Below are 25,537 nucleotides of genomic sequence, written 5' to 3'. Positions count from 1 at the left end.
TCAGAAAAGACGATATAATACGAGCGCACTATTGCTGTCAAAGTTGGAAATGTTTTGCCCCGACACATCAATGGTGGACGCTAAGGTCAATATCAAATAATTTTATTTCATAGCTATTGGTTTTCTGTGGTTGTCAGTTTCCTGAATCGACAACTGTGCCATCCACTCTTTATTCGCATTTTTGGTTGATGTTAAGATTCCTTTCCTTGATAACTGAATATGAAAATCATTTTTGCAACAAAGTTTTGAGCCAAACAATGTGCAGCTATTCTGCAAATATTGGACGAAGACTTCAATCAATGCTGCAGGAATGTTTATGTTTGCCGGACATTGAAAACAGATGGTTGTAATGTATGTATAACCAAAATATCCCATGACTTCAGGCAAAATACATACAAGCAAGTCGTGTACCACGTCAGAAGACGTGTAAATCAGTACATTGTTATAGAGCTAGACAAATTACACAGAGTAAATTCTTACAAAGAGCACGTGCTTGGTATGTAAAACGTTACCAAGTGCAAACTGTTCAAATAATATCTGGGCAGTTTTACTCAAGTGTCATAGGGTGAACAGAAATATAACCGTATAGTGCAAGGTATTCTATATTGCTGCTTACACATATCATGGAGTTACACAATATCATGGAGTTACACAATATCATGGAGTTACGCATATCATGGAGTTACACAATATCATGGAGTTACGCATATCATGGAGTTACGCATATCATGGAGTTACACAATATCATGGAGTTACACAATTCAAACAACTACATGACAAAGCAAATTTATTTCAGTCATGCGCTGCCGTCACATTTTATGCAAGACACGAAATGGTTTCCTTGATGTCTTAATGATTTTGTAGATTTGTGCAACTAATGTAGGTAATTCAGTTATAATTAGCAATGATAAACAAGCTCAGTAAGAATTTCACTAATTTAATCGACTGCAGGAAGATTCATAGCAAAGGCATGGTCGTTTATAAAAGTGTGTACTAAATTTACAATCTTTCCTGACTTTACAAGTTCAATTCTCATAATTACAAATACAATAATAAGAAATCTTAAGAAACAAATAACAGAACGCAATATAAACCATTGTTTCATATATTATCAAAGCATAAAAGAAGGCAAATAAATGTATGAATAGTTTATTTCTGGTGTTACGATGTAAGATTACAGTTACAATTATTGTAAGAGCACACACGAAGACAACTTAATTAAAGAAAATGTTCCTTCTTTTGTTTCGATGTAAGACGAAACAGTGCCAAGTATCATGCACCCTATTTAAATCTATCCATGGCGATACACTACAATGCAATCGTCAACATGGTAATTAATATAGTTTTATTCCCGTAAAGGATGGAGAAACATTGCAAACAAATTAGTTTTAAATGACAACAATTTTTTCCGGTCATTTGACCAATTTATGTTCGCTCACTCACCCTCTAACTGCAAGTAAAAATAGCAAGAGTCAACTTTTTTAACACCATTACAGATCATTACTAAAGAAATTGCGGAACTTAGTACAGTAAAGGCAAAGGACTTACCCAGGAAAACCGAAAAAAAATAACCAAATCAACAAAGCAGTGGAGCAATAAAATAAATACTGAAAAAAATTACTTGTTTTTTAATACCACAAAGACACAGAGTTAGTTCAAGCTGGAACATTGCACATAAGAAGTGTGAAATTTGACTTAATAACAAATGCAGCCAAACGTAATTGCTGTCTAAAACTGAAGTTCCAGAGGTCTAACGTACATGGGCATGCATTCATGACACTTTTGCTGATACTAATGAAGACACTGCGGAATAATATATGCATACATGTAACATGGAAAATGTACCCCCTTACTAATAATACAACTGGTTAGTGCTACCTGAACTAATAAGTCTTAGCTTTCTGCATCTAAATGCTTGTTATATAGGGTTGGTTAAAATATTTATAATTATTATGTGACAATATGCAAAATACTATCAAAATATGCATTACACATATATCAGTGATATATCTTAAAAAACGTTATATGTAAAGATTCTTTTGGAATTATGTAACAGTAAAAACATCTGGAAAGAATAACATTTTACCTTAGCATTATCTCCCTTTCATTTCACTCAGTTGCAAGACCATGACACAGCATGAAGTTGTATAAGAGCACGAGAGTAATTTACTGCAAGCGTTTACAATCATAGGTTTATTTTTTCTTTTGCCAATATGATGATATGTTGTATACTATTATACCAAAACGAAGTTTTGTATATTCAACAAATTAAATCTATATACAGAATACTAATAGGCTATTTTATTCCTGTGTATACTCATTTATCTGTATAGAAGACATCGGACAACATTATGGACTCCACTGACATATGTTTTTCCTAAAATGTGATGTATGGAAATCATTCCCTGTTATGTGAGCCGTATTGGGTGATTTTTTTTAAAAAGGAAATGCTAGTGGTCATTTAAACAATGTAACTACTTTCTCTGAATTATGAATTTAAATGAATGGTACTGCTTAATAACACTACTAACAGCCCGTACTGTAATGCACAACAGTGAAGTCAAGTTATTTACTTATTTCTTGTTCCCGATTCAAAACGTTGGCTATGTATTCCTTATTCTTGGTTACCATAAAATATACAACAAATAAAAACACTGTTCAAAGAATTCAGAGCTAGTGGACAATACTCATTCCAGATAAACAGTTAGTACAACTATCCAATGATAACAGTTAATTTGTTTAACTTATGGTTGATACTAAATTATAGAATATTTGTAGTAATTATTACATCATTTTTAATTAAAACAAAACATCACAAGATATGAAAATAAATGCAATCAATATACCGGTATGTATCAAGCCTGATGATCTTGATGTTATTCATTTTATTTTTATGTATTTTTGTAGCCCATGCTCCCTCTCTAACATTAAAATTATAAATGCCAAGCCTCAGTTATAATGTGGGATACATAAATGTTGTACCTGATACTTTTGTAGTCCAGACGGTTTTTCGCAAAGAAAAGTAATTTCTACCATCATATTGTCGTAAAGTTAACAAGTCTATCACTCATAAATTCCAAGAGACATTTCTTTGGTCAACATTTATGACAAGAGACGTTGCTGAAGTCCGGTCTCTTGGGCCACAAACAGTTTAACTATTTCATCAACCTAACCACCCCCATCCCCCCCCCCCAAAATAGGTTGTGCTACCCAAGGAAGAAAATATACATCTGAATTTTGGTCATCTCTGGCATACAAATAAAAACTCCGTTTTCCATATAACAATGGGAATGGAACACTTTTTTCTAAAGGTTTCGTTTATAAGATATTCTTATTGTGGAAGAAGCTAGAAGTATAGTGGATCTCAAACGTATTTTAATACAGGAATTTAAGGTTGTTCTGTATCATCGTCCTCTGATAGTTGGCTACTGAATAATTTGGACAAAGTCAACACTAGACCTGGCTTGCCAAACGTCCATAACAGAGAAAAAACATGTGACATATTGTTTCCATGGAGTCAACGACGAAAGACACTCATGTCAAATAATTATACTCTTCAGTGTCACGTGAAAATAATACAATACTACATCATGGTGTAGAATCATGCATACTTAAAACATTTTGTACTCCAATCCTAAGCAATTATTAATATCAGAAATGATGTTCTTGCCATCAATACAAAATGAATTCCTAAATATAAATATAATTTATACAAGGTAACAATAAAGACCCATAAAAGTCAGGTTACACTATGTAGTGCTGTGCAAATACAGACTGCCACGGTGGCTGGCCTAGGTGGTTAGAGCTTCCGCCGCGGATGCGGGAGGTCGCGGGTTCAAGACTCTGCTGAGTCATATAAAAAACGTATAAAAATGGTACTAGCAGCTACCTTGCTTAGAGCTCTGCATTAATAAGTTAGTGTTATTATTGGTCGGCCTGGTGTCAGGATAATGTCACTGGGTGGGACGCTATGCTACATGTTTGCTGCATAATGCTCCCATTGCTAGACATCGCTATATACCGCCATGATGTAGACATCATCGCGATATGACTACAATTGTTAAAACTAAGTTAAAAATGCAAATATCACACATACACACACAACTGCACATAAAATGAACAGAGATGCTTCAACATTCACGGAACTCATGACTACCCAACCTACTTCTAGTATGTGGTCTGGAGTCCCTCACTTTCCAAAGGATAGAAAGTAAAATGAAACAGCACGTGGTCGTTACGTTAATACATAACAGGATTGAATTCTTAGCCATTTGTTACGTCACATTAAAATGAATAGCCTAAGTGGTAAGGGCTTCCGCCGCGAATGCAAAAGGTCGCACTTTCAAATCCCGGCCTAGCCATACATAAAACTGGTTACTGGTGTTATCATAATGTGACTAGATGAGACAAGATTTACCATGTCTGCTGCATGACTCCCCAGTGCTAGATATTACTATAAACTGCCACGCTATAGACATCGTAGGCATATGACTACAATTGTTAAAGCTACGTTAATAATACAAATATCAACACAAACATACAGACAAAGCTGCACATAACAAGAATATAGATGCTCAAACATTCAGGAAACTCATGAGTCCCCTGAGAATCAAAATATTTATTGCTGAATCTATATCTGGGACCCTACTTTCAAATTTCCTTTCAGGTTACAAAGACTGTGCAGTCAATGATCACGTTTGTAAATTTAAGTACAAAGATGTATACAAAAATTGTTAAATCTGCAAATGTTGATGACATATGACTATACAAACCACAATATATTATCTATGTTCAATGAAAATGGCATTTGTAGGCAAATTTGACATAAGTAAATGACTAAATGGAGTTAAGACCGTCCTTCCATATGCATTGTTAGTGCAGCAATTTTAGAAATTTGATGAACAAAGAATGGCAGCATATAATATCCAATCATCAAAGGATGTTTTCTTAAGGATGCCATATTATTATGTTTGAATTGCGTGAGAAACAATAATACAGACAGAAGAGGTTCAAACACTGCCAAGCGAAAGGCTGAATGCTGACAAGGGAAACATTATGGTCGCTGAAGACCAACATTTCGTGGAAAGCTTGTGCAACAACTATCATACAAAAAACAAGGAATCAAATTAGAACAAATGGAACTAACAGTTTAAGCAAATATACCGATTTACTACTGAATTGGACATTTCTGCTCATTTTACCAACCTACGTTAATTTACATTTGTGTATGTAAACATTTCATTTGTACTTTTTAGCACCTTTTTCCTTGGTGATGGCTAATTATTCAGAGTGGGTAACTTCCCATTCGTCTAAAGTAATTTTTGTTGTTAATGTTAATTTTATATTTATCGCTGCTAATGTTTCCTTTTGTTCCGGGTTACTTTTTATTTGCTGCACTTAAGTTTGTATTCTTTCGTTGGGTATTATACGTCCTGGATTAAATTACTTTGTTTGGTTCAATATTGTATTTTCGTCGTATGAAACTTGGCAAGTTTAATTTTGAGCTTTATATTCCCGTGTGTGTAGCACTTCATTTTTTTCTGCACTAGTAAACAATTTGGAACCATTAACGTTATATTAGTCAATTATCGATTTATTCATCAATGACATATTTCTTAGTGTGGTGCCTGTTACTTTTGGGACATCTTATGCGGCTCCGAAATCATTCATAACAAACAGGCGTTAGAAGCTATGAATGAAATTTAATAGAGATCAAAGGAGCACGTCTTAAAGACTTGCATCATGCATCAGAAAATTATTAATTATGGATTAAACATTCACAGTCCCATCTGACACGTTCTTACAGACAAAAGAAAATATGCACAGTTGATGACTGTATCAAAACTGTAGTTAAAATGTTATCTAATATATGAACCACAAATGTTAACCTACGACCAAGAAAGAAAACGTTGCTGACAAAGAACGAGCATTAAATTAGGTAGCAAGCAACGATAAGGAAGGAATGCTAAACGTAAAGTTAACACCAGCGAATGAAAAACTATGAATTTAATGAATGGCACGTTATGCGCAAATAATGAATAAATATCACCATCAAATGAATGTGAACAGGAAAAATGAAAGGTTTCTGTAGAAAAATGAAATTTTTCATGAAAAGTATTTTTAGATGCGGAAAGTCTACTATGGCATTCCAAAACTACCCATCATCTATAAGCTATGGTTACAGAGAGATAGTAAGAAAACCATTATTTCTTGACTATATAAGTACTTTAATAAAAATTGTAAATTGATATGATGGCTACCATTTTCGAACTTTCATCGGAAAATAAGATCTACTATACAGTATACTGTCCCTATCATCCCTACCTTAGTCGTGTTTATTATCAGAATGTCAAATCAATTCTATGTTCCAATCATCTCTATAAGCTTTAAGATTACATTTTATTGTTATAAAATTGCACACAAAGGTTTAACTTCTAATGCAGTTTGAGTGTTACATGTTGCAAACAAAGGCTTATTTGCAATAGAAGTTCTTTAGAGAAACATTCTTAAGTTGCTATATGATACATATGAGAATTAACAGCCATGTACAAAACATTGTTCTGCTGTACAATGGCATGAATGGGAAAATGATTCTGACAAGTACAAAACATTGTTCTGTTGTACAATGCCATACATGCGGGAAATGATTTTGACAAGAACAAAACAATGTTCTGGTGTACAATGCCATACATGGGGGAAATGATTTTGACAAGTACAAAACGTTGTTCTGGTGTACAGTGGCATACATGGGAAAAATGATTCTGACAAGTACAAAACATTCTTAAGTTACAAAATGGCATATATGGCAAATAACTCTGGTGATGCCAATTAAAGAAGACATTCTTCTAACTGTGCAACTGCCTTCTCAATATTTTGCTTACAGTCCGACGTAAATACAGTATAGAACTCCAAAAGACAACCTGGTTCTGTTAAAAGCTTCTGGGTGCTTGCTGTGCAGTCATTCACGCGGTTGATTCTTTCCTGCTGTATAGCATGGTAAGCCTGTAAGAATAAAATATTTTCTTTTAACAGAACGCGAATCCTTGTTAAGATTTAATACCCCCCGCCAATTTCAAAGAAACAATTCTTTAACATTAAATCTGCAAGCCAGCGGCCTACTTTGTATTTGTTTCTAAATAAGAAAACATTAATATTTTACAACATCAGAGAAATTAATAGATTATGTTCTTTCTATATATAGTTTTCATTTTATGTTTCAGTTAGGGTCTGGTAGGGCCCTTAAAGCCATGGCAAAATGCTGAATATATACAACATTCATTAACCACAGTTTCATATGTGCAAAGGGAATTAACAACGTGGTCATTGCTTGGAGACAGAGAACATTATTTATGAATTATTAGTAGACATTTAAGGAAATAATTTAACAAGCTTATACCAATTATGGTTACATCTATTGTTGCTGAGCTAAACAAAGGTTAGTCAAAAATAATGTGCACCTTCATTCGTGAAATAGAGAACATGATTTGGTTCAACCCAGAATGTATCTACACTGGTCAATTATTTTAATGTGAAAATATTATTTGTTTTAAATGCTCATCTTTTGACAAATATTAAACTAGTTTTGTCTTGGAGGTGCTGAATTACAAGGGTAAGTGTTATAAATGGTGAGCAAATTGAACTACAAGGGGCGAGAATCGTCACTGGTGAGCACGTTCAAATACAAGGGAAGAGTTGTCAGTCGTGACAACATTGAATTACAACGTTAGGAGTTGTCATTGGCGAGAAGTTGAACAACACAGGTAAGAGTTACCAGTGATGAGGATGTTGGATTACAAGCATAAGAGGTATTCAGCGGTGAGGAGTTGAATTATTAGGTGAGAGTTGTCAGTAGTAAAGGTGATGAGGTGTCAGTGGTGAGCACGCTGAGTTTAAAGGGTAAGAAGTGCCAGTAGTGAGGACGTAAACTAATAAGGATAAGAGATGCCAGTATTGAGGATGTTGAATTACAAAGGTATGAGTTGTCAGTGGTGATGATGTTGAATCACAAGGCAAAAAGAGTTGTCAGTGGTGATGTCGAATTACGTGGTTAACCATTTTAAGTGGTGAGGAAGTTGGGTTACAAGTGTAAGACCTTTGATGAGGCCATCAAATTTCAAGGGAACAAGTTGTTGAATTACAAAGGTGTGAGTTATCAGTAGTAAGCACACTGAATTAAAACAATAAGAGTTGTCAGTAGTGAGCACCTTGAATTAAAACGGTAAAGGTTGTCAGTAGTAAGCACACTGAATTAAACCGATAAGAGTTGTCGGTAGTGTGCACGTTGAATTAAAACGGTAAGAGTTGTCAGTAGTGAGCACGTTGAAATAAAATGACAAGAGTTGTCCGTAATGAGCAAGTTGAAATAAAACGGTAGCCGTTGTCAGTAGTGCGGGCGTTGAAATAAAACGGTAAGAGTTGTCAGAGGTGAGCACGTTGAAATAAAACTACAAGAGTTGTCAGTCGTAAGCACGTTGAATTAAAACAGTAAGAGTTGTCAGTAGTGAGCACGATGAAGAAAAATAAATAGTAAGAGTTGTCAGTGGTAAGCACGTTGAATTAAAACGGTAAGAGTTGTCAGTGGGGAGCACGTTGAAATAAAAGAGTAAGAATTGTCAGTGGTGAGGGCGTTGAATTACAAGGGTAAAAATTGTCAGTGGTGAGAGCGCTGAATTACAAGAGTTAGAATTGATAGTGTAGAGGACAATGAATTACAAGGGTAAGAACTTTCATTGTTGAGAGCATGGAACAATTCAAAATTTATACTTTAATCATTAACTCCTCTTGAAAACCTTTTACCACTTATAGGAGAAAAACTTGTATAAAATTAAAGTACATTACATCACATTTTCTCACATTTCCTTTTTTGTGTGTGAGACGTATGATGTATGCAATCATAAATATGAAAAGTTAAAAAAAGATACCGCCATGACTTTCCCGTTCCCAGGAAACAGGATAATCATTATTTCCTTGACTGTAATGGCCTCTATCACATTTTTCAGGGCAAAATTTACTATGACATCATACATGGTATTTATGACCACATCTGGAGGATAATTAAGGGTTCCCGTTCCAAAAACTGGAAATGCTACCGACTCGCATTTTTCTTTAATAGCCATTTCAAGACATTCCATCATTAATGTCCCGACCACATCCTGCAATAAAATGCATAAAGCTTTAGATCTTACCATTAAGACTGAAATAAGTACATATCCAGGGGCTTAACTTTAAAAGGGAAACAGAATGTTGAGTCTAGATGGACTCCAGCAGAGAGATTTTATAAAACTTGTAATATATTTATGCCATTGAAAAGGATGCTTGGAACCAAAACCGACAAAAAGAAACATTAGGGTCAAAAGCTAGACACAAACCAGGTCACTGCATTCTGGGTTTCGTACAGTCTGTTATATGGCGGGACATTTCATACAATATGGTAACAGAGGTTTGCAAAATGGATGTTATTCTGATTCCCCTTCATAAAATGGTTTTCTCTGTGTCAGCGAGCTGCATATAGGAGTGGGATTTAGGTTTCAGAAAACAAGTAACCTGGCTAAAAGAAACCAGATAACTTTTCCTAGAAATAAAGTTTCATCGTGGGATGATAAGCAAACAAGAATACTCTCACATTCATCATGCCATTTGCAGAGTTGGACCTAATTGCAATCTGAATGTACCAAAATCATGACTGTCTTGCCTATTCCCATGTTCAAAAGTTGTATTCATCCAAAGTAGGTGTGAGAGTGTTGTTGTTAGGAGTATACGCTTTTAAAATAAGTAACAGAAAGGAGTGAATACAACAAGCTTTATAAAAAGTTAAAAAAATAATTTTTTTCTCTAAAATACAAAGTGAAAAATGAAAACAGAACTTACGATATTGTGAATTAAATCCAAATTGTAATTCAAGAATTAAAACACAAGTATTATCAAGGAAACGTTCTATGTGAATCAAAGTTCACATCCCGATGAAAATTCAAGATGGAACGCGATGACATATGTAATAGCCTACGTAGTGCAGATGGGTCTACAGTCTCTTGTTGAATCACATAAAATATTATTCTAGTTTTGCGTTCAGTATAAATTTCAATGATTGCCTTTGTCCAAGAATTATCAGAGTACGTTTGTAAATCCAAAGAAAATAATAACTTGAATTCAATAATTTGAAGAAAACAATTCAGCCCAAACTGGTCAACACAATACAACTTACAGTGCTAGATGGTAAAGCACAAATGACTAGCTTTTATTGAATCATCAGTTATACGACTACCGAAGACGCAAAACATCTCCGGATGAGGGGTAAAAATAAATTCTACTAGAAAAAAATAGAAGTTTGTTGCCAATTGGCACATAATACTTGTCACGTAGTCCAGGTATGAGCTTGTCTCAATTTCATGATTCTTACTCTGAGAAAGATAAAACAAAAATAAAAAATAGTTCTTTACCAAAACTGTAACTGATGCTGTAACGAAGTCAGCAACTAGATATAATGTTTCATGAAGATATTATTAGTTTACATCAAGAAAATAATAAAATAATTTTTTTTAAAGTCAATCAGGTCAAACAGAACTAAACTCAGTTCTGGGCAATGTCAAATCTAGTAAACAATGTTACATTAAAATAGCATGTAATGGAATAAAAGCTAATAGACAAACAATTATTTTAAATGTGCATACAAGTGTGAGAGAGAAAGAGAGAGAACTATATGTTTAACTTTGATTTCCTCCTCCCCAGTGATTTTCATGGGCAATACGACATGGAAGACGAATTTGCAGTGTAGGTTTCCTGGTTCACCCTTCAGTACTTTACGCTCGAGTACACCGGTGGGATATTGCCTCAGGATATCCTGCTGAAGTGATGTGCCTGCTACACTATTGAGGCACTTGGCCACCTCACCCTTGTCCAATCTGAGGTCAGGAGCGGCACTGTTCACTATCACGTCAACCTGTCAAATTATTTATAAATGTACCTATCTGTTCAATATGAATCGCCTTTTAAGAATAAACGAACAAAATGAAATTAGCCCAGGGAGGGAAAATAATAAACATGCAATTATAGAAGCAAAAACGTTTTGTGTAAATTAAAAGGTCATTTTAAAATTATTTTTATTAACTAGTCATACATTAAAGCAAAGCTTTCTTTGTGTTATTTAAACAAAATGCCGTGTATTACTTGTTTATTCTGTAATTGATAATAGATAATTAACTAACCCATTGTTCTTCAATTCTTCCTTCAATCAGTCGAAGATGGATGTTTCGTTGACCTGTGTGCACACAACACGAACTTTCTTTGCTTACTTGATTGAGGAGTCTATTACCTTCGTCACGCTGCAATAAATCAATTACGCTTTGTTGTGCAACCCATGACACCGCAATAACAATATTGTCTATCACCCTGCGAACCTCATCGATGGCTTGTCCAGTACCATATACCCGAATCTCAATCTCGGACTGACGTTTTATTTCCAAAAATTCTTCCTTGAAATTCTTCTCCATAGCAGCTAGATGATTTTGCACAAAGAAATCAAGTTTGTGGCGATTAGACTGAATTGTGAAGGAATAAGGGTTGTATCTCTTCAGAAAGCTGCTAACCATACTTACAACCTTTTGGTATATGTCGCTTGTTAAGGTGACTTTAATCATCTCATTGAGAGACATGATAACCAATTTCTTCTTGAAAGAATGCTGTAGGTTTTTTAACTGTATTCCCCATGCTTGTGAAGAAAGAACTTTGTCAGGAACTTTGTCGAACGTTCGAGATTTAATGCACTCCTTTATAGATTCAATAAACCTGCCAACTGTTCCTTCATTTGGTCCACAAATTCGGATCACATTTCCATCTATCTGCCAGTCTAAACATGGTTGATTCAATAGATTTCCAATTTTCTTCTTGACAAATTTTTTTACTGTATTTGATTGAAATAATATTGCCTGCTCTTCATCTAACTTAAATGTACCTCTTGCAGCTGATAGCAATGCTTTTCTAATTTTGAAAAATGCCTCTTCAACATCTTCTTCTAATCCACTTATCTGCACTGTTGTATCTTTTATCTCGACATCAGCCAAGACACTCTTCCACCATTTGTGTCGAATCTTTAGCACTTCCATTTGTTGGTCTTCAAATGTCTCTGACTTTGTTATTATGCTTTGATGATTGATATCATCAACAAGTTTCTCCAAGAAATCGCGATTTGCATCATCTGCAGGATTCGCTAATAAATCATTAGGGTGTCCTTCGTAAGCAAAACATATTTCTGTCACATGCTCAGGGTCAGCAAACGCATAGGCAACCACATTTCTTTCTTTCAGATGATGATTCAATTTTCTTTTGACGATGTCAATATTTTCCATTTTCTCTGGGAAAGATATTTTCCAAGATCGTACTACATCAATATTTTTAAATAGTTCTACCACCTGAGATCTCCAAGACTCCATCTCGTTGTCGGCCAACCATCTACCTGAATACTGAATTGAGATTATGTTGCCATGGTCTAGAATAGAAGTTTGAGCGTGGCATTTCTCTTCCAATTTTTCTAAGAATGTTAAACATGCCTTACCTCTATTTTCGTTGGGGATTCCAACCTTGCCTCTTCCTAAATAACCACAAATGTAAGGATCAAGACCTAGTTCTTCAAGTCTAAAATCTTGAGTAGATTTGCTAGTGTCTTCTCTTATGAAAGTAAACTGTATAATTTTTGGTTCATTTCTGAAGAGTTGGAAGTGATCAATACACCTAGTCCCACGTCTACTATATATAGTGCTAGAGCTGCTAGATTTAGAACTGGCTGTACTAATACTAGAGCTGTCTGAGTCTTCCTGAGACGACTCCCTATCCATATTAAGTTTCCCACTTCACCTCTGCAACTAGTGTTATTTATAGTGAATAGATCTGAAATGAATAATTGAATATATTTGTGAGACAACATGACCAATATAACTGTTAAACAACATCAACAATATGCATGTGAGGCATATGAAAATATATGTTAGATAACATCACCAATATATAAATGAGACAACAAAACCATTCAACCGACAGACACATATCGACGTCAAAAACGGTACCTGATTCTGATAAAACTTAAATTATTTCGCAATGTTCACACATTTTATAAACTTATGTATTTCTCTTCTTCACGAACCTATGCAATATGGAAATAAAGTATTAATTACAAAACGGGTTTTATATTTAATGTTAAGGTACCTAAATAGACTCTTCAATGCAAACAAAAAGCAAACATTGTTGTAGAAACACAATTCAACATGTCCAGAAAATATCATATTGTTTTTGAACTGTTAAGCCTCTAAGGAAAGTGTTGATCTACTATGGGTAGATTACCAACAAGAGATTTGTAACCCTAAAGGTCAAAACGTAGAATCGTTTGTAAACTCTTTACATTACGCCTTTATTATCTGTTTTTATGCAATTACATTTTATCTGTAATGTCATGGACACATACTTTCCATGTGTAATCTACCTCTATTTTACATTTCTTTTCCCTTTTTATTATATAAAATGAAATTTGCACGATTTATGAGGAGTAATCGTCCAAAGAACTGGCAGGTGATTACTTGACTGTTGTAATTTTAAAAGCTCAGAGCCAGACGTGAACTGTTTTATAAGGTGTGGTAGGTAATAAAGGAATCCTAGTTGATCCATGATGGTGTTTACTCTTTGGATTCAATTCGACCGACCTTTGGAGTAGGTGAGATAAAAATGACACTTACCAAAAGAAGAATTTTGGTAAAAACACTTCAGCTAGTGTTTAGAGGTTTTTTGTGTGTTTTATTTAAACTGGTATTGTGTTATGGGGAGTAGCTAATATACAGTACGAGTATGCCAATCATATGTGCCCAACGAATTTTTCTTACACTATAGATTAGGCACAGGCCCATCGGTAAGGTTTGCAAAGGGGCCCAAACATCCTAGATATGCCACTGATTATGTTGTTCAAGATTCGTGTCAAAAGTGCTGAAAGATACACTTTCTCTCAATGCTAAATACCACCAGCCAAAAACACGAGACACCGGAATATATCGGAAGTATACATCAGGAAAGTTTTACTCTGTGCTATCTTAGCTTCAAGAGTACTGGAGAGTAGTTAACAGGTATAGCGACCCAGCGACTGGAACAAATAAAGTTTGAACTTCTTTGCAGACTAAGGGTTCTTATATTGACATTGCCATGTTGTAATGCTGATGCAGACAGTACATTTATACATTCTCTATTTTTCGCAAAATATGAAGTGATTCAATGAAAATTTATACCAGAAAACTACTGAAAGCATGTTAAGTGTGAAACTTAGTAGCCACAACAAATTTCATCAGTGGTTACCGAACAGATATCCTGTAAAAGAAACTAAAAATGCTTGTGAAGTATATTGAAAAGTGTGTCTACGAAAATATATACCTAGTCAAATTTACGTTAGGAATTAGTTCTGCTACGTCCCAAATACAACCCTCCCATAATCTTGACAAAAGTCTCTCTACACTTTGTACAGACAAATAGAAGTAACTCTTACATAATACTTCTCTTAACTCCGCTAGGTGGTGACCCATATACCGGATATTGTTAATTTTATCTTGAGCACTGTCTGATGCATAACGCTCGCAATGCAAGGAGGGTTGGGGGTTTTATAAAAAAGTTACCGGGTAAACGTTTTCAGAGAAATATAATTTACAATAAAATGTACTTTCTCTGCCAAAGACATTACCCAGTCGTTAAGAGAATAAGTAGGAGGAGGAGGCAATGCTGAGCATCCAACCTCCATCTAAATGCACATGAAGCGTCAAAGAACCTTTCTACATTTAAGAGTAAAACTCTTGTACATGTAGCTGATAAAACCGAATAAAAGTGCATATACACGTGCATGGACTGATCCTTACTCACTCAGTAAGTAAGTACAAATGCGGAATTTTCTAGGGCAAATCTACGAAAGTTAAAGTATTCTACCCGTGGACGCAGTTGTGCCATGAGTGGCGTGGTCTGGTGACTGTCTATGCAGTAACTACTGGATAAGTTAGATTCAATTATGTGCAATGTGAGACCACCTCACGCAAAAAGAAAGAAGAAAAAATGGGAATGGGCTTGAAAATCGACTGACTCCATTCTAATTTTGATGAAGAATAAGCTGAACGGAAAGACTAGTTGAAACGGTTCGTACTTCATAATACTAAGTCCTCATCAGACGTATCTGCTCATAGATCATAGTATGCTAACTGGCACACTCCTTTTAGCCAGGACGATCTGCTCTTTCCGGGTTTTAGTGGGAGCAAAAAAGCTTTTGGTATCCCAACCGGAAAGGATGGATTTCGGGCGCTTGCGATAATTTCGGAGAGCATGTTCCAGGTCATATATCTTTTCTTTTCTCTTAGTTTCAGCTGTAAAGTTATTGTCTTGTTGCCAGTAATCCGAAGCCAGCTTTTAGCATTTAAACTCTCCTTTGTCATTAAAATGACCGAAACGTCGGGACGAAACAGTATCTTTAGAATCCGTTGACAGAGCGCGGATCTAACTTACTCTTGATGCCGAAGCCAAGATTATCAGGAACAAATGTATTGCTTTAGCGGTACAGTGGGCAGAGGTTTGATTTTAGCAGAGTTGATTCATGTGAAGACCGACGATAGATTCTTCTTTGGGAACAGGGTTAGCAAGCGAGTTCGGGATATATCAAAGCTGGTTAGAAAATCTGAGAGATCTTTATGTCTGAGCGTGTCATAACCCATGAAGTGATATCCTTAATAATTATCGGACTAGCTTATTACTTTCAAAGAAAATAAGTTATCCTGCTGAAAAATGGAGGCTTACAGTGAAAATATCTTTTGGCCCGACACGAATCATAAAATCTACGCAATTTCCCCATGTATAATGTAAAGTGGAGGGCCATCTAGCTGATGAGATCCTCTCCACAACTGGAGACTGGAAGTTTGTTCTGCGCAAGGCAAGCCGGACATAAAATGTAGCGACCGCAGCTGTTTCACAAGCGGCTGATTGGATTTTACAAGGGCACGCCTGTCGTCAAGTCAAACAGATTGGTGATCTATGATCTGTTTCATCTGAAAGGGGCCATCAGGATGATTTTGCAATATATGCCCGTCATTTTCCGGATTATATTAGGGATCAAAACGTTTGGGAGGAAGTTATAGGCCCAGATTACTCACCAGGTAACTGAAACACCGAAGAAAGCCTATGCATTCAGATCCAGGAATGGGGAGTTAAAGTCTACCTGGTCACAAACAGGTCTACCATAGGGCTGCCATCGGGCTACGGTTATGGTGACTTAGTTTAATCCACCTTGTTTTCGAAGGTAAATGACCACCACTGACAGTCCTTCCAAAGACGGGAGGCTTTGAGGATTGATGTGAAGGGTTCTCTTGTCTTGGGTTCACTTGCCAGTGGCCATTTAGAAATCCGGAAACAAGTGGGTTCCACAAGATGAAAAGCTTGCGTTTAAGCAGACTGTGACCTGTTTTTACAGTGCTTGTAACTAAATTTTCGTCGCTAGAAATGATCTATTCTGCCATAAACTCAGGAATAGCATGATTTCTCTTGAGATTTTTATTTGCTTATATAACGGACTAGAAATTACCCATTCTACCCGAAACAATGAAATGATGGGAAGGAAAATATTTACTATTCACCTTAAACGTCGAATGACGCAGAGTAGGTTGTCATTATCGTACTTACCAACTATTTCTTTAGGATGTCGTCTAGGTACGCGGACGTCCCGGATGAGGATATATTGCGGTAAAGGATGATGACAGAGTCCAAATATCCATTAAAAGCCCAAATATTGCGGTTTGGCCCAATGTTAGGGCATGTAACTGATACAATTTTCCATTAACGGCGAAGCACGTGTATTTTCTTGATGTTACATGAATTGGGATGCACATGAATGGGAATGCGGAAATCTGCGTCGGACCTGTACTGCTTCTTGGGTATTGGTTGGGTCGTCCGGATAGACAGACGGACAAGCTGTTTTTATTTTGAACTTTGGGACTTTCTTGACTACATTGAGATTGCTTAAACCTAAAATGGATCACAACTCACTTTCTTGACCAAGAACAGCCTGTAAAGATGTCCGGGGATGCTGCTTTTCGAACGATATATAACGACCTTTTCACTACTAATGCTTTCTTCTTTTTCTACCATATGTCGAGCTTAATGGGGTCGGTCTGAATCTCCGTCACAAAGGGGGCTAACGAAAGGAGAGGCTGCTGGCTGAATTAGATACAGAGCCCCTATGAAACCAATTGTATATGACACTGATGGTGAAAGAATAAATTGATTCATCATATGTGGAACAGAAGGAACCTGACGCCCATCACAGGGTTGGCTGGAGGTGGGCACAACGGATAAATCATTGTTTGCAGTTGGGAGGCCTAGAGGAGGAGAAAACCGGTTTTATATCTCCCATCCCTGTCTATCCACGAGATCTAAGTTAGAAGATCTTCGAGTGTTCTCTCTCCCTCTATAAGGTTTTCTTTTCTGAGTATAGCCTTTATCATATCTATGAAACGTGTCATCCCATAACTGAGGTCGCCCGTGAACGGATTTTGTATTGACAATTGTAGAGGTAGCTACAGTGCTGCTTGTCTTCAAATTTCCTCTGTATGTTCCCAAAATACGAGCGGGAACCCGAAAGAGAGGAAGCACACATTAGCTACATGATATTGTTTGAGCAATGCATAGTGTAATAGAATATTACTTCATATTAAATCTAGGAGGAGGCTGTTAGTGCGTTCGCCATAGTGTAATGGCCTGTCCTATTAATGACCTTAGAGATGCGACTGACCGCAGCTCAAAAGTGATCTTTCTTGGCCTTCTCTTCCAAGCGGCACACGGCGAGAGAGGCTAAATCCAAGTTTGTCTGTTCACATTGTAATACAGAGGGAACGACATATTTACGACAGTGAACATCTTTGTCAAGGCTATGCAAATCCGTATAATTTTCTTTAATATGTAAGGTTGCCGAAAGTTGACGTTGCGAAAACGAAACGAAAAATTATAACTAGGATTACTGACTGTTTCATTTGATAAGCGACCGGCTATTTTCTCGATCTTCAAAGATTGGGGTAAAACCCTGAAGGATGAAGTACGTCATCTTCGCTCATAATCAACAAGGCTGTGATTTTTTAAGTTGTATTTATAGCCTCCTTGAGGGGTATTCTGTAGGGGATATGATACGAAAACTTTCTTTATGGCAGAGTTAAAACATAATTCAGTTTTTAACATGATAAGTTTGGAGTTACCAAGGTACTATACGTTTATGGTCATCCGATGGAGAGTCGCATCCAATAGTGCGTAGGTCATGGATATATAATGCCGTACGGCGAAAACTATACCGTCTCATCAACATATTTTGTCGAATATCCTCCGCACTGGAAGGCTATGAAAATGGTTTTAGGACATTTCTGAGCGTATGTACACTAATATGAAGGTCTGGTACGGCTGGTTTGGACGACACGGGACCCGGTTTGAGAGCGACCTAAAGCGCTCGCTTGTACCGGTTATTGCCATCTCACCTCTCTTCGGGTGGGTAGGAGTCTCGGCTCGACCAATGTGAGTACGTGGGAAAGGTTGCAAGTAGCTTCCCGTGGGTACGGTCGGTGGATCTGACAGGTGTCTTTCCGTATTCACTGAGTCCGAACGGCTGGATGGTACTATCGACAGCTGGAACTTTAGATATATTACTGTGGTCAGTTTGGTAGCCAGATGGCTGGACGGGAATGTCAACAACCTGAGTGGTAAATAATTTGCCATGAAAATTATACTGGCCGGATCGGTGGGCAAATCATTAAACACTCCCATACGTCGGGAGTCGTTGCCTATATCATGTCATGGTAGGTAGCCGGCCTTATAACAGTGGTTTGCATAGATGTGTACGACGCTATTTCGATGTATTCGCTAGTCGACATTTTTGTTGACAAAGCTTTGAGAATCACCCTCGATTCAAGAACTCTGCTGGAGTTCGTCTGCATTATTTCCTCTGTACGAAGCAATTGAACAAATGGAGTGGAGGCATTGCCGTATCTCCGGCTAAACTAGATATCGAGTCAAAGTCCTTGCCATTGAACCTTTTTATAAGAACATTTGACGACACCTATTCTGTCCTCAAAGAGCATACCTTACCGGTTTTGGAAGAACATCATTTAGTGCAAGCAAGGCAGGATTTACGATTGTCTTCGATCATCTTAAAAGACATGCATTGTTTATATTAAATAGGTTGTCGCTGACTAACTGAAAATATCAAGAAATAAATACACCAAATACAGTGCGAGATACTGGTTATCAAATATGAAAAATGAACGTATATGGATATATACCTGAAATCGACAACAGTCTGCAAATGCGATAAAGAAAAACGGTGACCAACCGAATTAACCAGGATTTAACGAAACGGTAACTAGATATATACTGATAAAATTATAAATGCATTACTATATCAGAATACAGTAATATATGCAAATAGGCGAACCTATGAACAAGAACAGCTGTACTGCGGCCCCATGTAGCTGACGATGTAAACATGTCATATGAAGCAGTCGTCTATTCACACAAAATATCTAAAACTTCACCAAACAAAATGTAGCATCCACTCCATATTATGATTATGTGACTTCCTCTAACACCAAATATGAATGTTGGATGGCTAACAGAAAAGGATAAAAATCCACGGATTCTAAGAGTAATGTAAACATTTTTCATAAAAAGTTAGAATTGACTATATCCGGTACATGGAGCTCCACCAAACGGGATAAGGGAGCTAATTTGTAAGACTTACTTCCCTTTGTTTACAGAACGTATAGCCTAATTTACATGGCCATGGAAGGGCAGTAAATAATGAGGTGTACAACTCTTCCTTTTTCATTTAATTGACCCACTCTTTACTGGCATTCATTATTATTGCAACATCTTCTATTAAAATCTAAGTAATGTTTAAAATTTGCTGGATCTTTTTTTATAAAAAGAGAATACATATTAAGCTAATAAATCAACTGTTTTCTTTTTAATCCACTTTGTACACGTACACTGAGGATAATCGCATAAGTTGGTTGTGATGGTCTTGTAATGTGATCGGGTATGTATTCTCGGAGAAACATAATTTACAATAAAATTTGCTATCTCCTTTGGATACATTCCCTGATCACAACAACATCAAAAGAATAGTTGACAGGTGGAGGGAATGCAGAGCATCCTAAAAATACATCGGGTATCCTTACAGGGAAGAAATAATGGACTCCCATGTGAATGTTAATTTGTTCTCCTGCTTAATACAACAATGTCTGTGGTCACCACTCTATCAGGTTTTTAACTTCTCTTAATTGAGACATCTCAGGACCTAGGGAACATCCATTTGGAAATAGGATGATTGATTCTGGTCTGTTCTAATGTAAACTGGCTAGTAGGTCTATTAGATCGTTATCATGACCGATATCTCCTCTACCACAGTGCTTGAATGTGTAAGATATCCTGGAACGGTAGCTTTTGATTGTACATGGTGCCAACTTTTTCTCCTCTTAGCGCCAGAGTAAACAACGTCAGACTGTTAAAAGATCGAGGTACTCGGACGAATTATAGTATTGGCTCTTCACCAGTCTCTGAAAACACTCTACTTTCCCTCATAAGCATTTAGAGTAGAGGGCCTTCTTGCTATCGAGAGTCTCCAAAATGGAAGGTCTGAATCCTTTTCTTGCAAAGCTGTTCTGACAGGAGCCAAGCGTGAGGGGGTTATTTTGGACAAGGATCAAACACATGCGAATTTTGTTTGCTTGAGAATATTCAATTTGGCAGCAATCTTCAAACACATGCGAATTTTGTTTGCTTGAGAATATTCAATTTGGCAGCAATCTTCCTGGTTAGGTCTATTGTCAGCTCGAGTAGTTCGTTGACCCAGCTGTTGTCCAACGGGCTATCATATTTATCTGGCTCAGCATGTTCGACATTAATTTTGGTACGAAGGCCGAGTGTGAAGGCCTCTAATCCCACACAATCGATTGAGAGCAGATCGACACTTTAAGCCTATGAGTCTAAGACCAACGAGACAAAGGTGGGTAGCTTGTGGTTCGACCTTGTAGCAAACAGATAAAATTAATCCGACAGATATAATGAACATTCCGTTTGAATAACCGGACCCTATCTGGACTGAACATTGGTCAGAAAATCGAACCTGTAGACATCTTAGCGATATGGCTAAAACTATTAAAGCTACGTTCAAAATCCAAATCACACACACACACACACACACACACACACACACACACTTAGATACCACACCACACTATCGATGGTCACGTTTTCTCAATCGCCACTGTAATAGGGAATTATCTTTAGAAGTCATCTGACCGAAAGTTGTCGTTAGCATCTGGATAGTCTTTCTGATGTCAGAATTTGATTCAGTTACGAAAAATACATCATAATAATTAGAGTCCGACTAATCAATTATACTTTAATTTGTCGAAATGAATCAATGTGGGCTGCCAAATGCGTGAGGTATTCGCGAAAAGCTAGACACTAATTTCCGTCAGTCTACCGGGAAACTGCTACACAACACACTTTATTACTGGCAGTAAGACATCAATCCAAACAACGTGAATATCTGGGTAGATGACCTACACTGTAAAACAAAAAAAGGCCGGTTCTGTAACAAGACCGATTTGTCTCTGTCGTATTCACATAAACGTATTCACATATTAGCTTCGGGAGTATTATTATAGCCTTTAATATAAAAAATATGTACACTATTCCAATAATACTGTTATTAGATTAATGACCTCTCCATATATTTCCATGGACACCGGTTTAGATTTTTGCAGCAGTTACTGGAAGTATGTTTCTGGCTAAATTTAGAGTAACACTCATCGCACTTTCGTTTTACAGACGAATATATTAGACTGATATTAACTGATTGTGGTAAATGACTGCAACATAATGATCCTGGTCAATTTTGTAATTGGCAAGAAAACTGGTAACAAACGTGAAAGTGAAAGAACAATGTCTAGCAGCTTACATCCATGCACCATGCATAACCTAAATGGTACGATTACAGCGCTGTCATACAGATGCTAAGTTGAAAAAAATAAAGAAAATAAATCCAGACACGCGTGCCTAATATTTGAACATATGCATTATGAGATAAAACACGCTGCATGTTACCTTAAAATACGCAAACACCGCGATCCCAGGCCCAATGCGACGGATAAGGTTAAAATAGGCAGTCATATAATCTTGCGCCTGTCAGGTTTGTACTTCAATGAGATGTTTCACATGACCAGTGAAATAAGGTGTTGGCGTAACTTTTTTGTCAGTTTTATGAGATTCGGCACAGGCTAAGCACCTTGATGGATATGGTGGTAGGTTTATTCTAGTGTAAGTTATCACAATGAAAGGACAGACTGCGCATCGGAAGAATGCAGAAATTGTGTTCAAAGACAGTGCTAGTGTTTTTAAATGGTCTTATGCATTAAGGCTGTGTTATTTACTACTTCAATTAGCAAGTAGTAGTATAATAATATATATTTTGAATTTTTTTTACTGACCATTTTAAAGCTTTCTTCCCTTTATGACTATATCCTCACCCCACATGCGGAAAAGGGCAAGAGGCACTTTACCCACTTCCGATGTCTCCTTTAAACATGTTTTAGCTCACATCCGTAAAACTTAATAGCTGACGACTACATGTTCCTCCTTTACCCTTTTCAATATTTCTGCTGCAGCTCATGCGGCATTTGAGTCGTGTAAACCATTTGACGACAGACAAATAGCCATGCACAGTAAAAACAAAATTAGAAACTCAAGTTGACAAAGTCTATATGGTCGGGCACATCTCTGCTGGATCTTTCCAAGCTCTTGATGTATTCATTCTGTGTAATAAAATAAAACCGCGATATGGTGACATTGTAAAAATGCTATAAGTGGATTCGTTGTTGCTGATCGTAACTATTATAGATGACAAGAGCTTAGCAACGAACATTAAAAGATTGTTATTAACGTCAAAGATGAGTAAATCTATTGACTTATACGTGAAACTTTTCCCCGAATTGTTTGTAATCTTGGCTATATCTGGCAAAACCATTAAGAATGCAATAGGAAGTCAATAAATGATTGTGCAAAAGGATTTTCGGCAAAACACGTATGTTAAATGTTTGCGCGATCTGCACGATTTTCACACACAGCTAATCTGATCCGGTCCAAGAAAAATTGGTTGCTGTCAAGTAAGATTATCTATGTTTGACACCAACGGTGGACATTTCCAGACAGCATTACAAATTTTGCACGTGGGCATGTGGGCTAGCGCAGATCTCAAATTAAACCCGGAAACCTACCGGCAACTCTGAACACAGATATGGAACTGGATTATGAGCGACTCTTATATAGAGGCAGTAACAACTGACTAAATTATTGCCAGTGTACTTTTAGGGCAACATTCCAATGATTTCTGGATTTTGAACCATACTCATTACGCGGACGATAGCATGACAATGACGATTTTGTTTGGTTACTAATCTTGGTTAATGTTTTCTACTCCACTCGACCATCCTCTCTCAGGGGCCCCAGATTGTATGTTTCATGAATGGGGCTGCGGGCGTGCACGTATGATGCGAAGACAAAGTCCTGAGGGGTAGAATTATTCAAGTTTGATAAGTAACACAAATCCCAAATCACTTTTCTCATATAGGGTATTTTACGAAGTATCAAATTATATGCATCTTTCTTGGTGATGTTCGAAATGTTTTGAATGTCAAAGCCTAAATTACACGAAATGTTTGAAATTTACGAATAGAAACTTTATTAAATGTTTCTTTTCTTTTTCCTTTAAAGCGGTTCATTCACTCCAAAAGAATTGCAAGATGAATAGGTCGCGCGATGTCTCACTTGTGAATGCAGTAGTGGCCTGTTTGCTTATGAAGCATTCCAGAAACACATAGTATATAAGGGTATACATTTTACATATATAGTAACATTTTAGCATTAGGTGAACACAGAAAATGACGCCGAAGACTCTTAACAACATTTAAACTGCTGGGTTACATTCTCAGCTATATTGCTATAGTCTTTCTGCTTAAGTAAGCCAGACAGAAAGTCTCAAGATATCATGATACAACCTTAATCCATAAGTTCTATTTAAAACTGTTCCTTTTTACGATATATGACAAAGCAATGCATATGTCAAATGTTAATCACTCAGCCAGTTTAACGTAATTTATGCGGTCATTTTTGAAACTAGAAAGTTTGTACCCGAGGCGAGGAAGTGTATCGATCACCCATATTTAAAAATAAGAACAAATACCATAAGTCCCTGGAAGAGACTGTTAATAGTTTGTGTTTTTGACATTTACGTGGAGAACCGTTCATATCTATAAAGAAGAAAATACCATCAAGTTGCTTGACCGTAGTATACGTTATTTTTTAAATTCATAATCAACATTAACATGCACACTACTAACATTTTTACAACGTCAATAGTGGTAGCAATCTAATTCTATTTACAGAGAGGTTAGCAAAATATTCCATGCGTTTAATACGAACACAACAATGTTATTAAGAGATAATGCATACATGTTTACAAGTTTAGACATAACCCGGGTGTGGTTAATATAGTTGCATTGAAAATATAATATAATAGGATAATTTTTATTTTATTTCAAACTTAAAGAATGTACTACAATGCTTCAGAAATGATACTGATTTACATATTACAGTTAATGATAATCCCATTGAGATAAATATAAATACCGATAGCAACATAGTTGAAACAGTATTAAATAAGGAAGGAATACATTACTTTTCTACATGAGTAAATACAGCAATATGGCTTGGGCTATATTCACAGTACAAAAATTGGAAATCTCTTGAATTGTAATCTTCGATCATCAACGATTAAAGAAAACAATTGCAGAATTGTTGGACAACAAAGTTCAATATATAGCAGATAAAAATGTGACTGACTATGGGGGTGGTAATGGCATGGCTTTGGTCTTCTTTTCTCTGTATACTTCAGATTTTCCTTCTTTCTTTTTTACTTATATCGAAGAATGAATGATCATCTCTTTAACCCAAGCTCTAAGTTCTTCTCGTTGGGGAGTGAGTAAAGGGGTCAACAATGACGCTGCAATCTTGCTAGGAATGGGAGCTGCTGACGGTGTTTGAAAGACTTAATGTACCTCTTCTTCCTCTGGTATTCGTGGCTCTGAGTCAATCTTGACCTCTGGAGGTGGTGATGGTGGTGATAATGATGGTGATGGATGTTTCATTAGGGTCTTAAAATCTTTGCTAGTCTACAGCTTTCTGGCGAAAGAGTTGCATTCGTTGCAATAGCTGACCGTAATTGTGCGATTTTTCTGTTTCGGACAAATCGTTGCGACCCATCAACGATTGCAGTTTTGGTTGTAACTGGGACGTCTCGGTCAAATGAAGATTGGGAGGCAAATGAGGAGTCCGTTGTTCTTGCCAAAAATGGTATTCGATCCTAAAGAGACTGGGTTTCTTCTTCTGGCACAGTCATTAACATAGGTTTAAAAGTTATTTTATTTACAGGATGTTTGAA

The 25,537-nt window shown here is 36.6% G+C and overlaps 1 protein-coding gene across 1 annotated transcript in view; it reads right to left on the bottom strand.

Annotated features, from left to right (window-relative positions):
• Positions 1 to 1,135: 1,135 nt before the first annotated feature.
• Positions 1,136 to 25,537, bottom strand: part of LOC149795492 (uncharacterized) — a 33,393-nt gene continuing 8,991 nt past the window's right edge. Inside the window, exons 2-5 of the mRNA XM_089965297.1 lie at positions 11,202 to 12,879; positions 10,706 to 10,936; positions 8,922 to 9,152; positions 1,136 to 7,002 (exon numbers count right to left, since the gene is read on the bottom strand). Of these exons, the coding sequence (XP_089821423.1) occupies positions 6,829 to 7,002; positions 8,922 to 9,152; positions 10,706 to 10,936; positions 11,202 to 12,827 (2,262 nt within the window). The 5' untranslated portion in view covers positions 12,828 to 12,879 and the 3' untranslated portion in view covers positions 1,136 to 6,828. The remainder of the gene's footprint in view (positions 7,003 to 8,921; positions 9,153 to 10,705; positions 10,937 to 11,201; positions 12,880 to 25,537) is intronic.

Source organism: Sinohyriopsis cumingii, chromosome 7 (genome assembly GCF_028554795.1).
Source record: "Sinohyriopsis cumingii isolate HCF-2022 chromosome 7, ASM2855479v2, whole genome shotgun sequence".
In the NCBI taxonomy this organism is placed as follows: domain Eukaryota; kingdom Metazoa; phylum Mollusca; class Bivalvia; order Unionida; family Unionidae; genus Sinohyriopsis; species Sinohyriopsis cumingii.
This window is presented reverse-complemented; position numbering and strand designations above follow the sequence as displayed.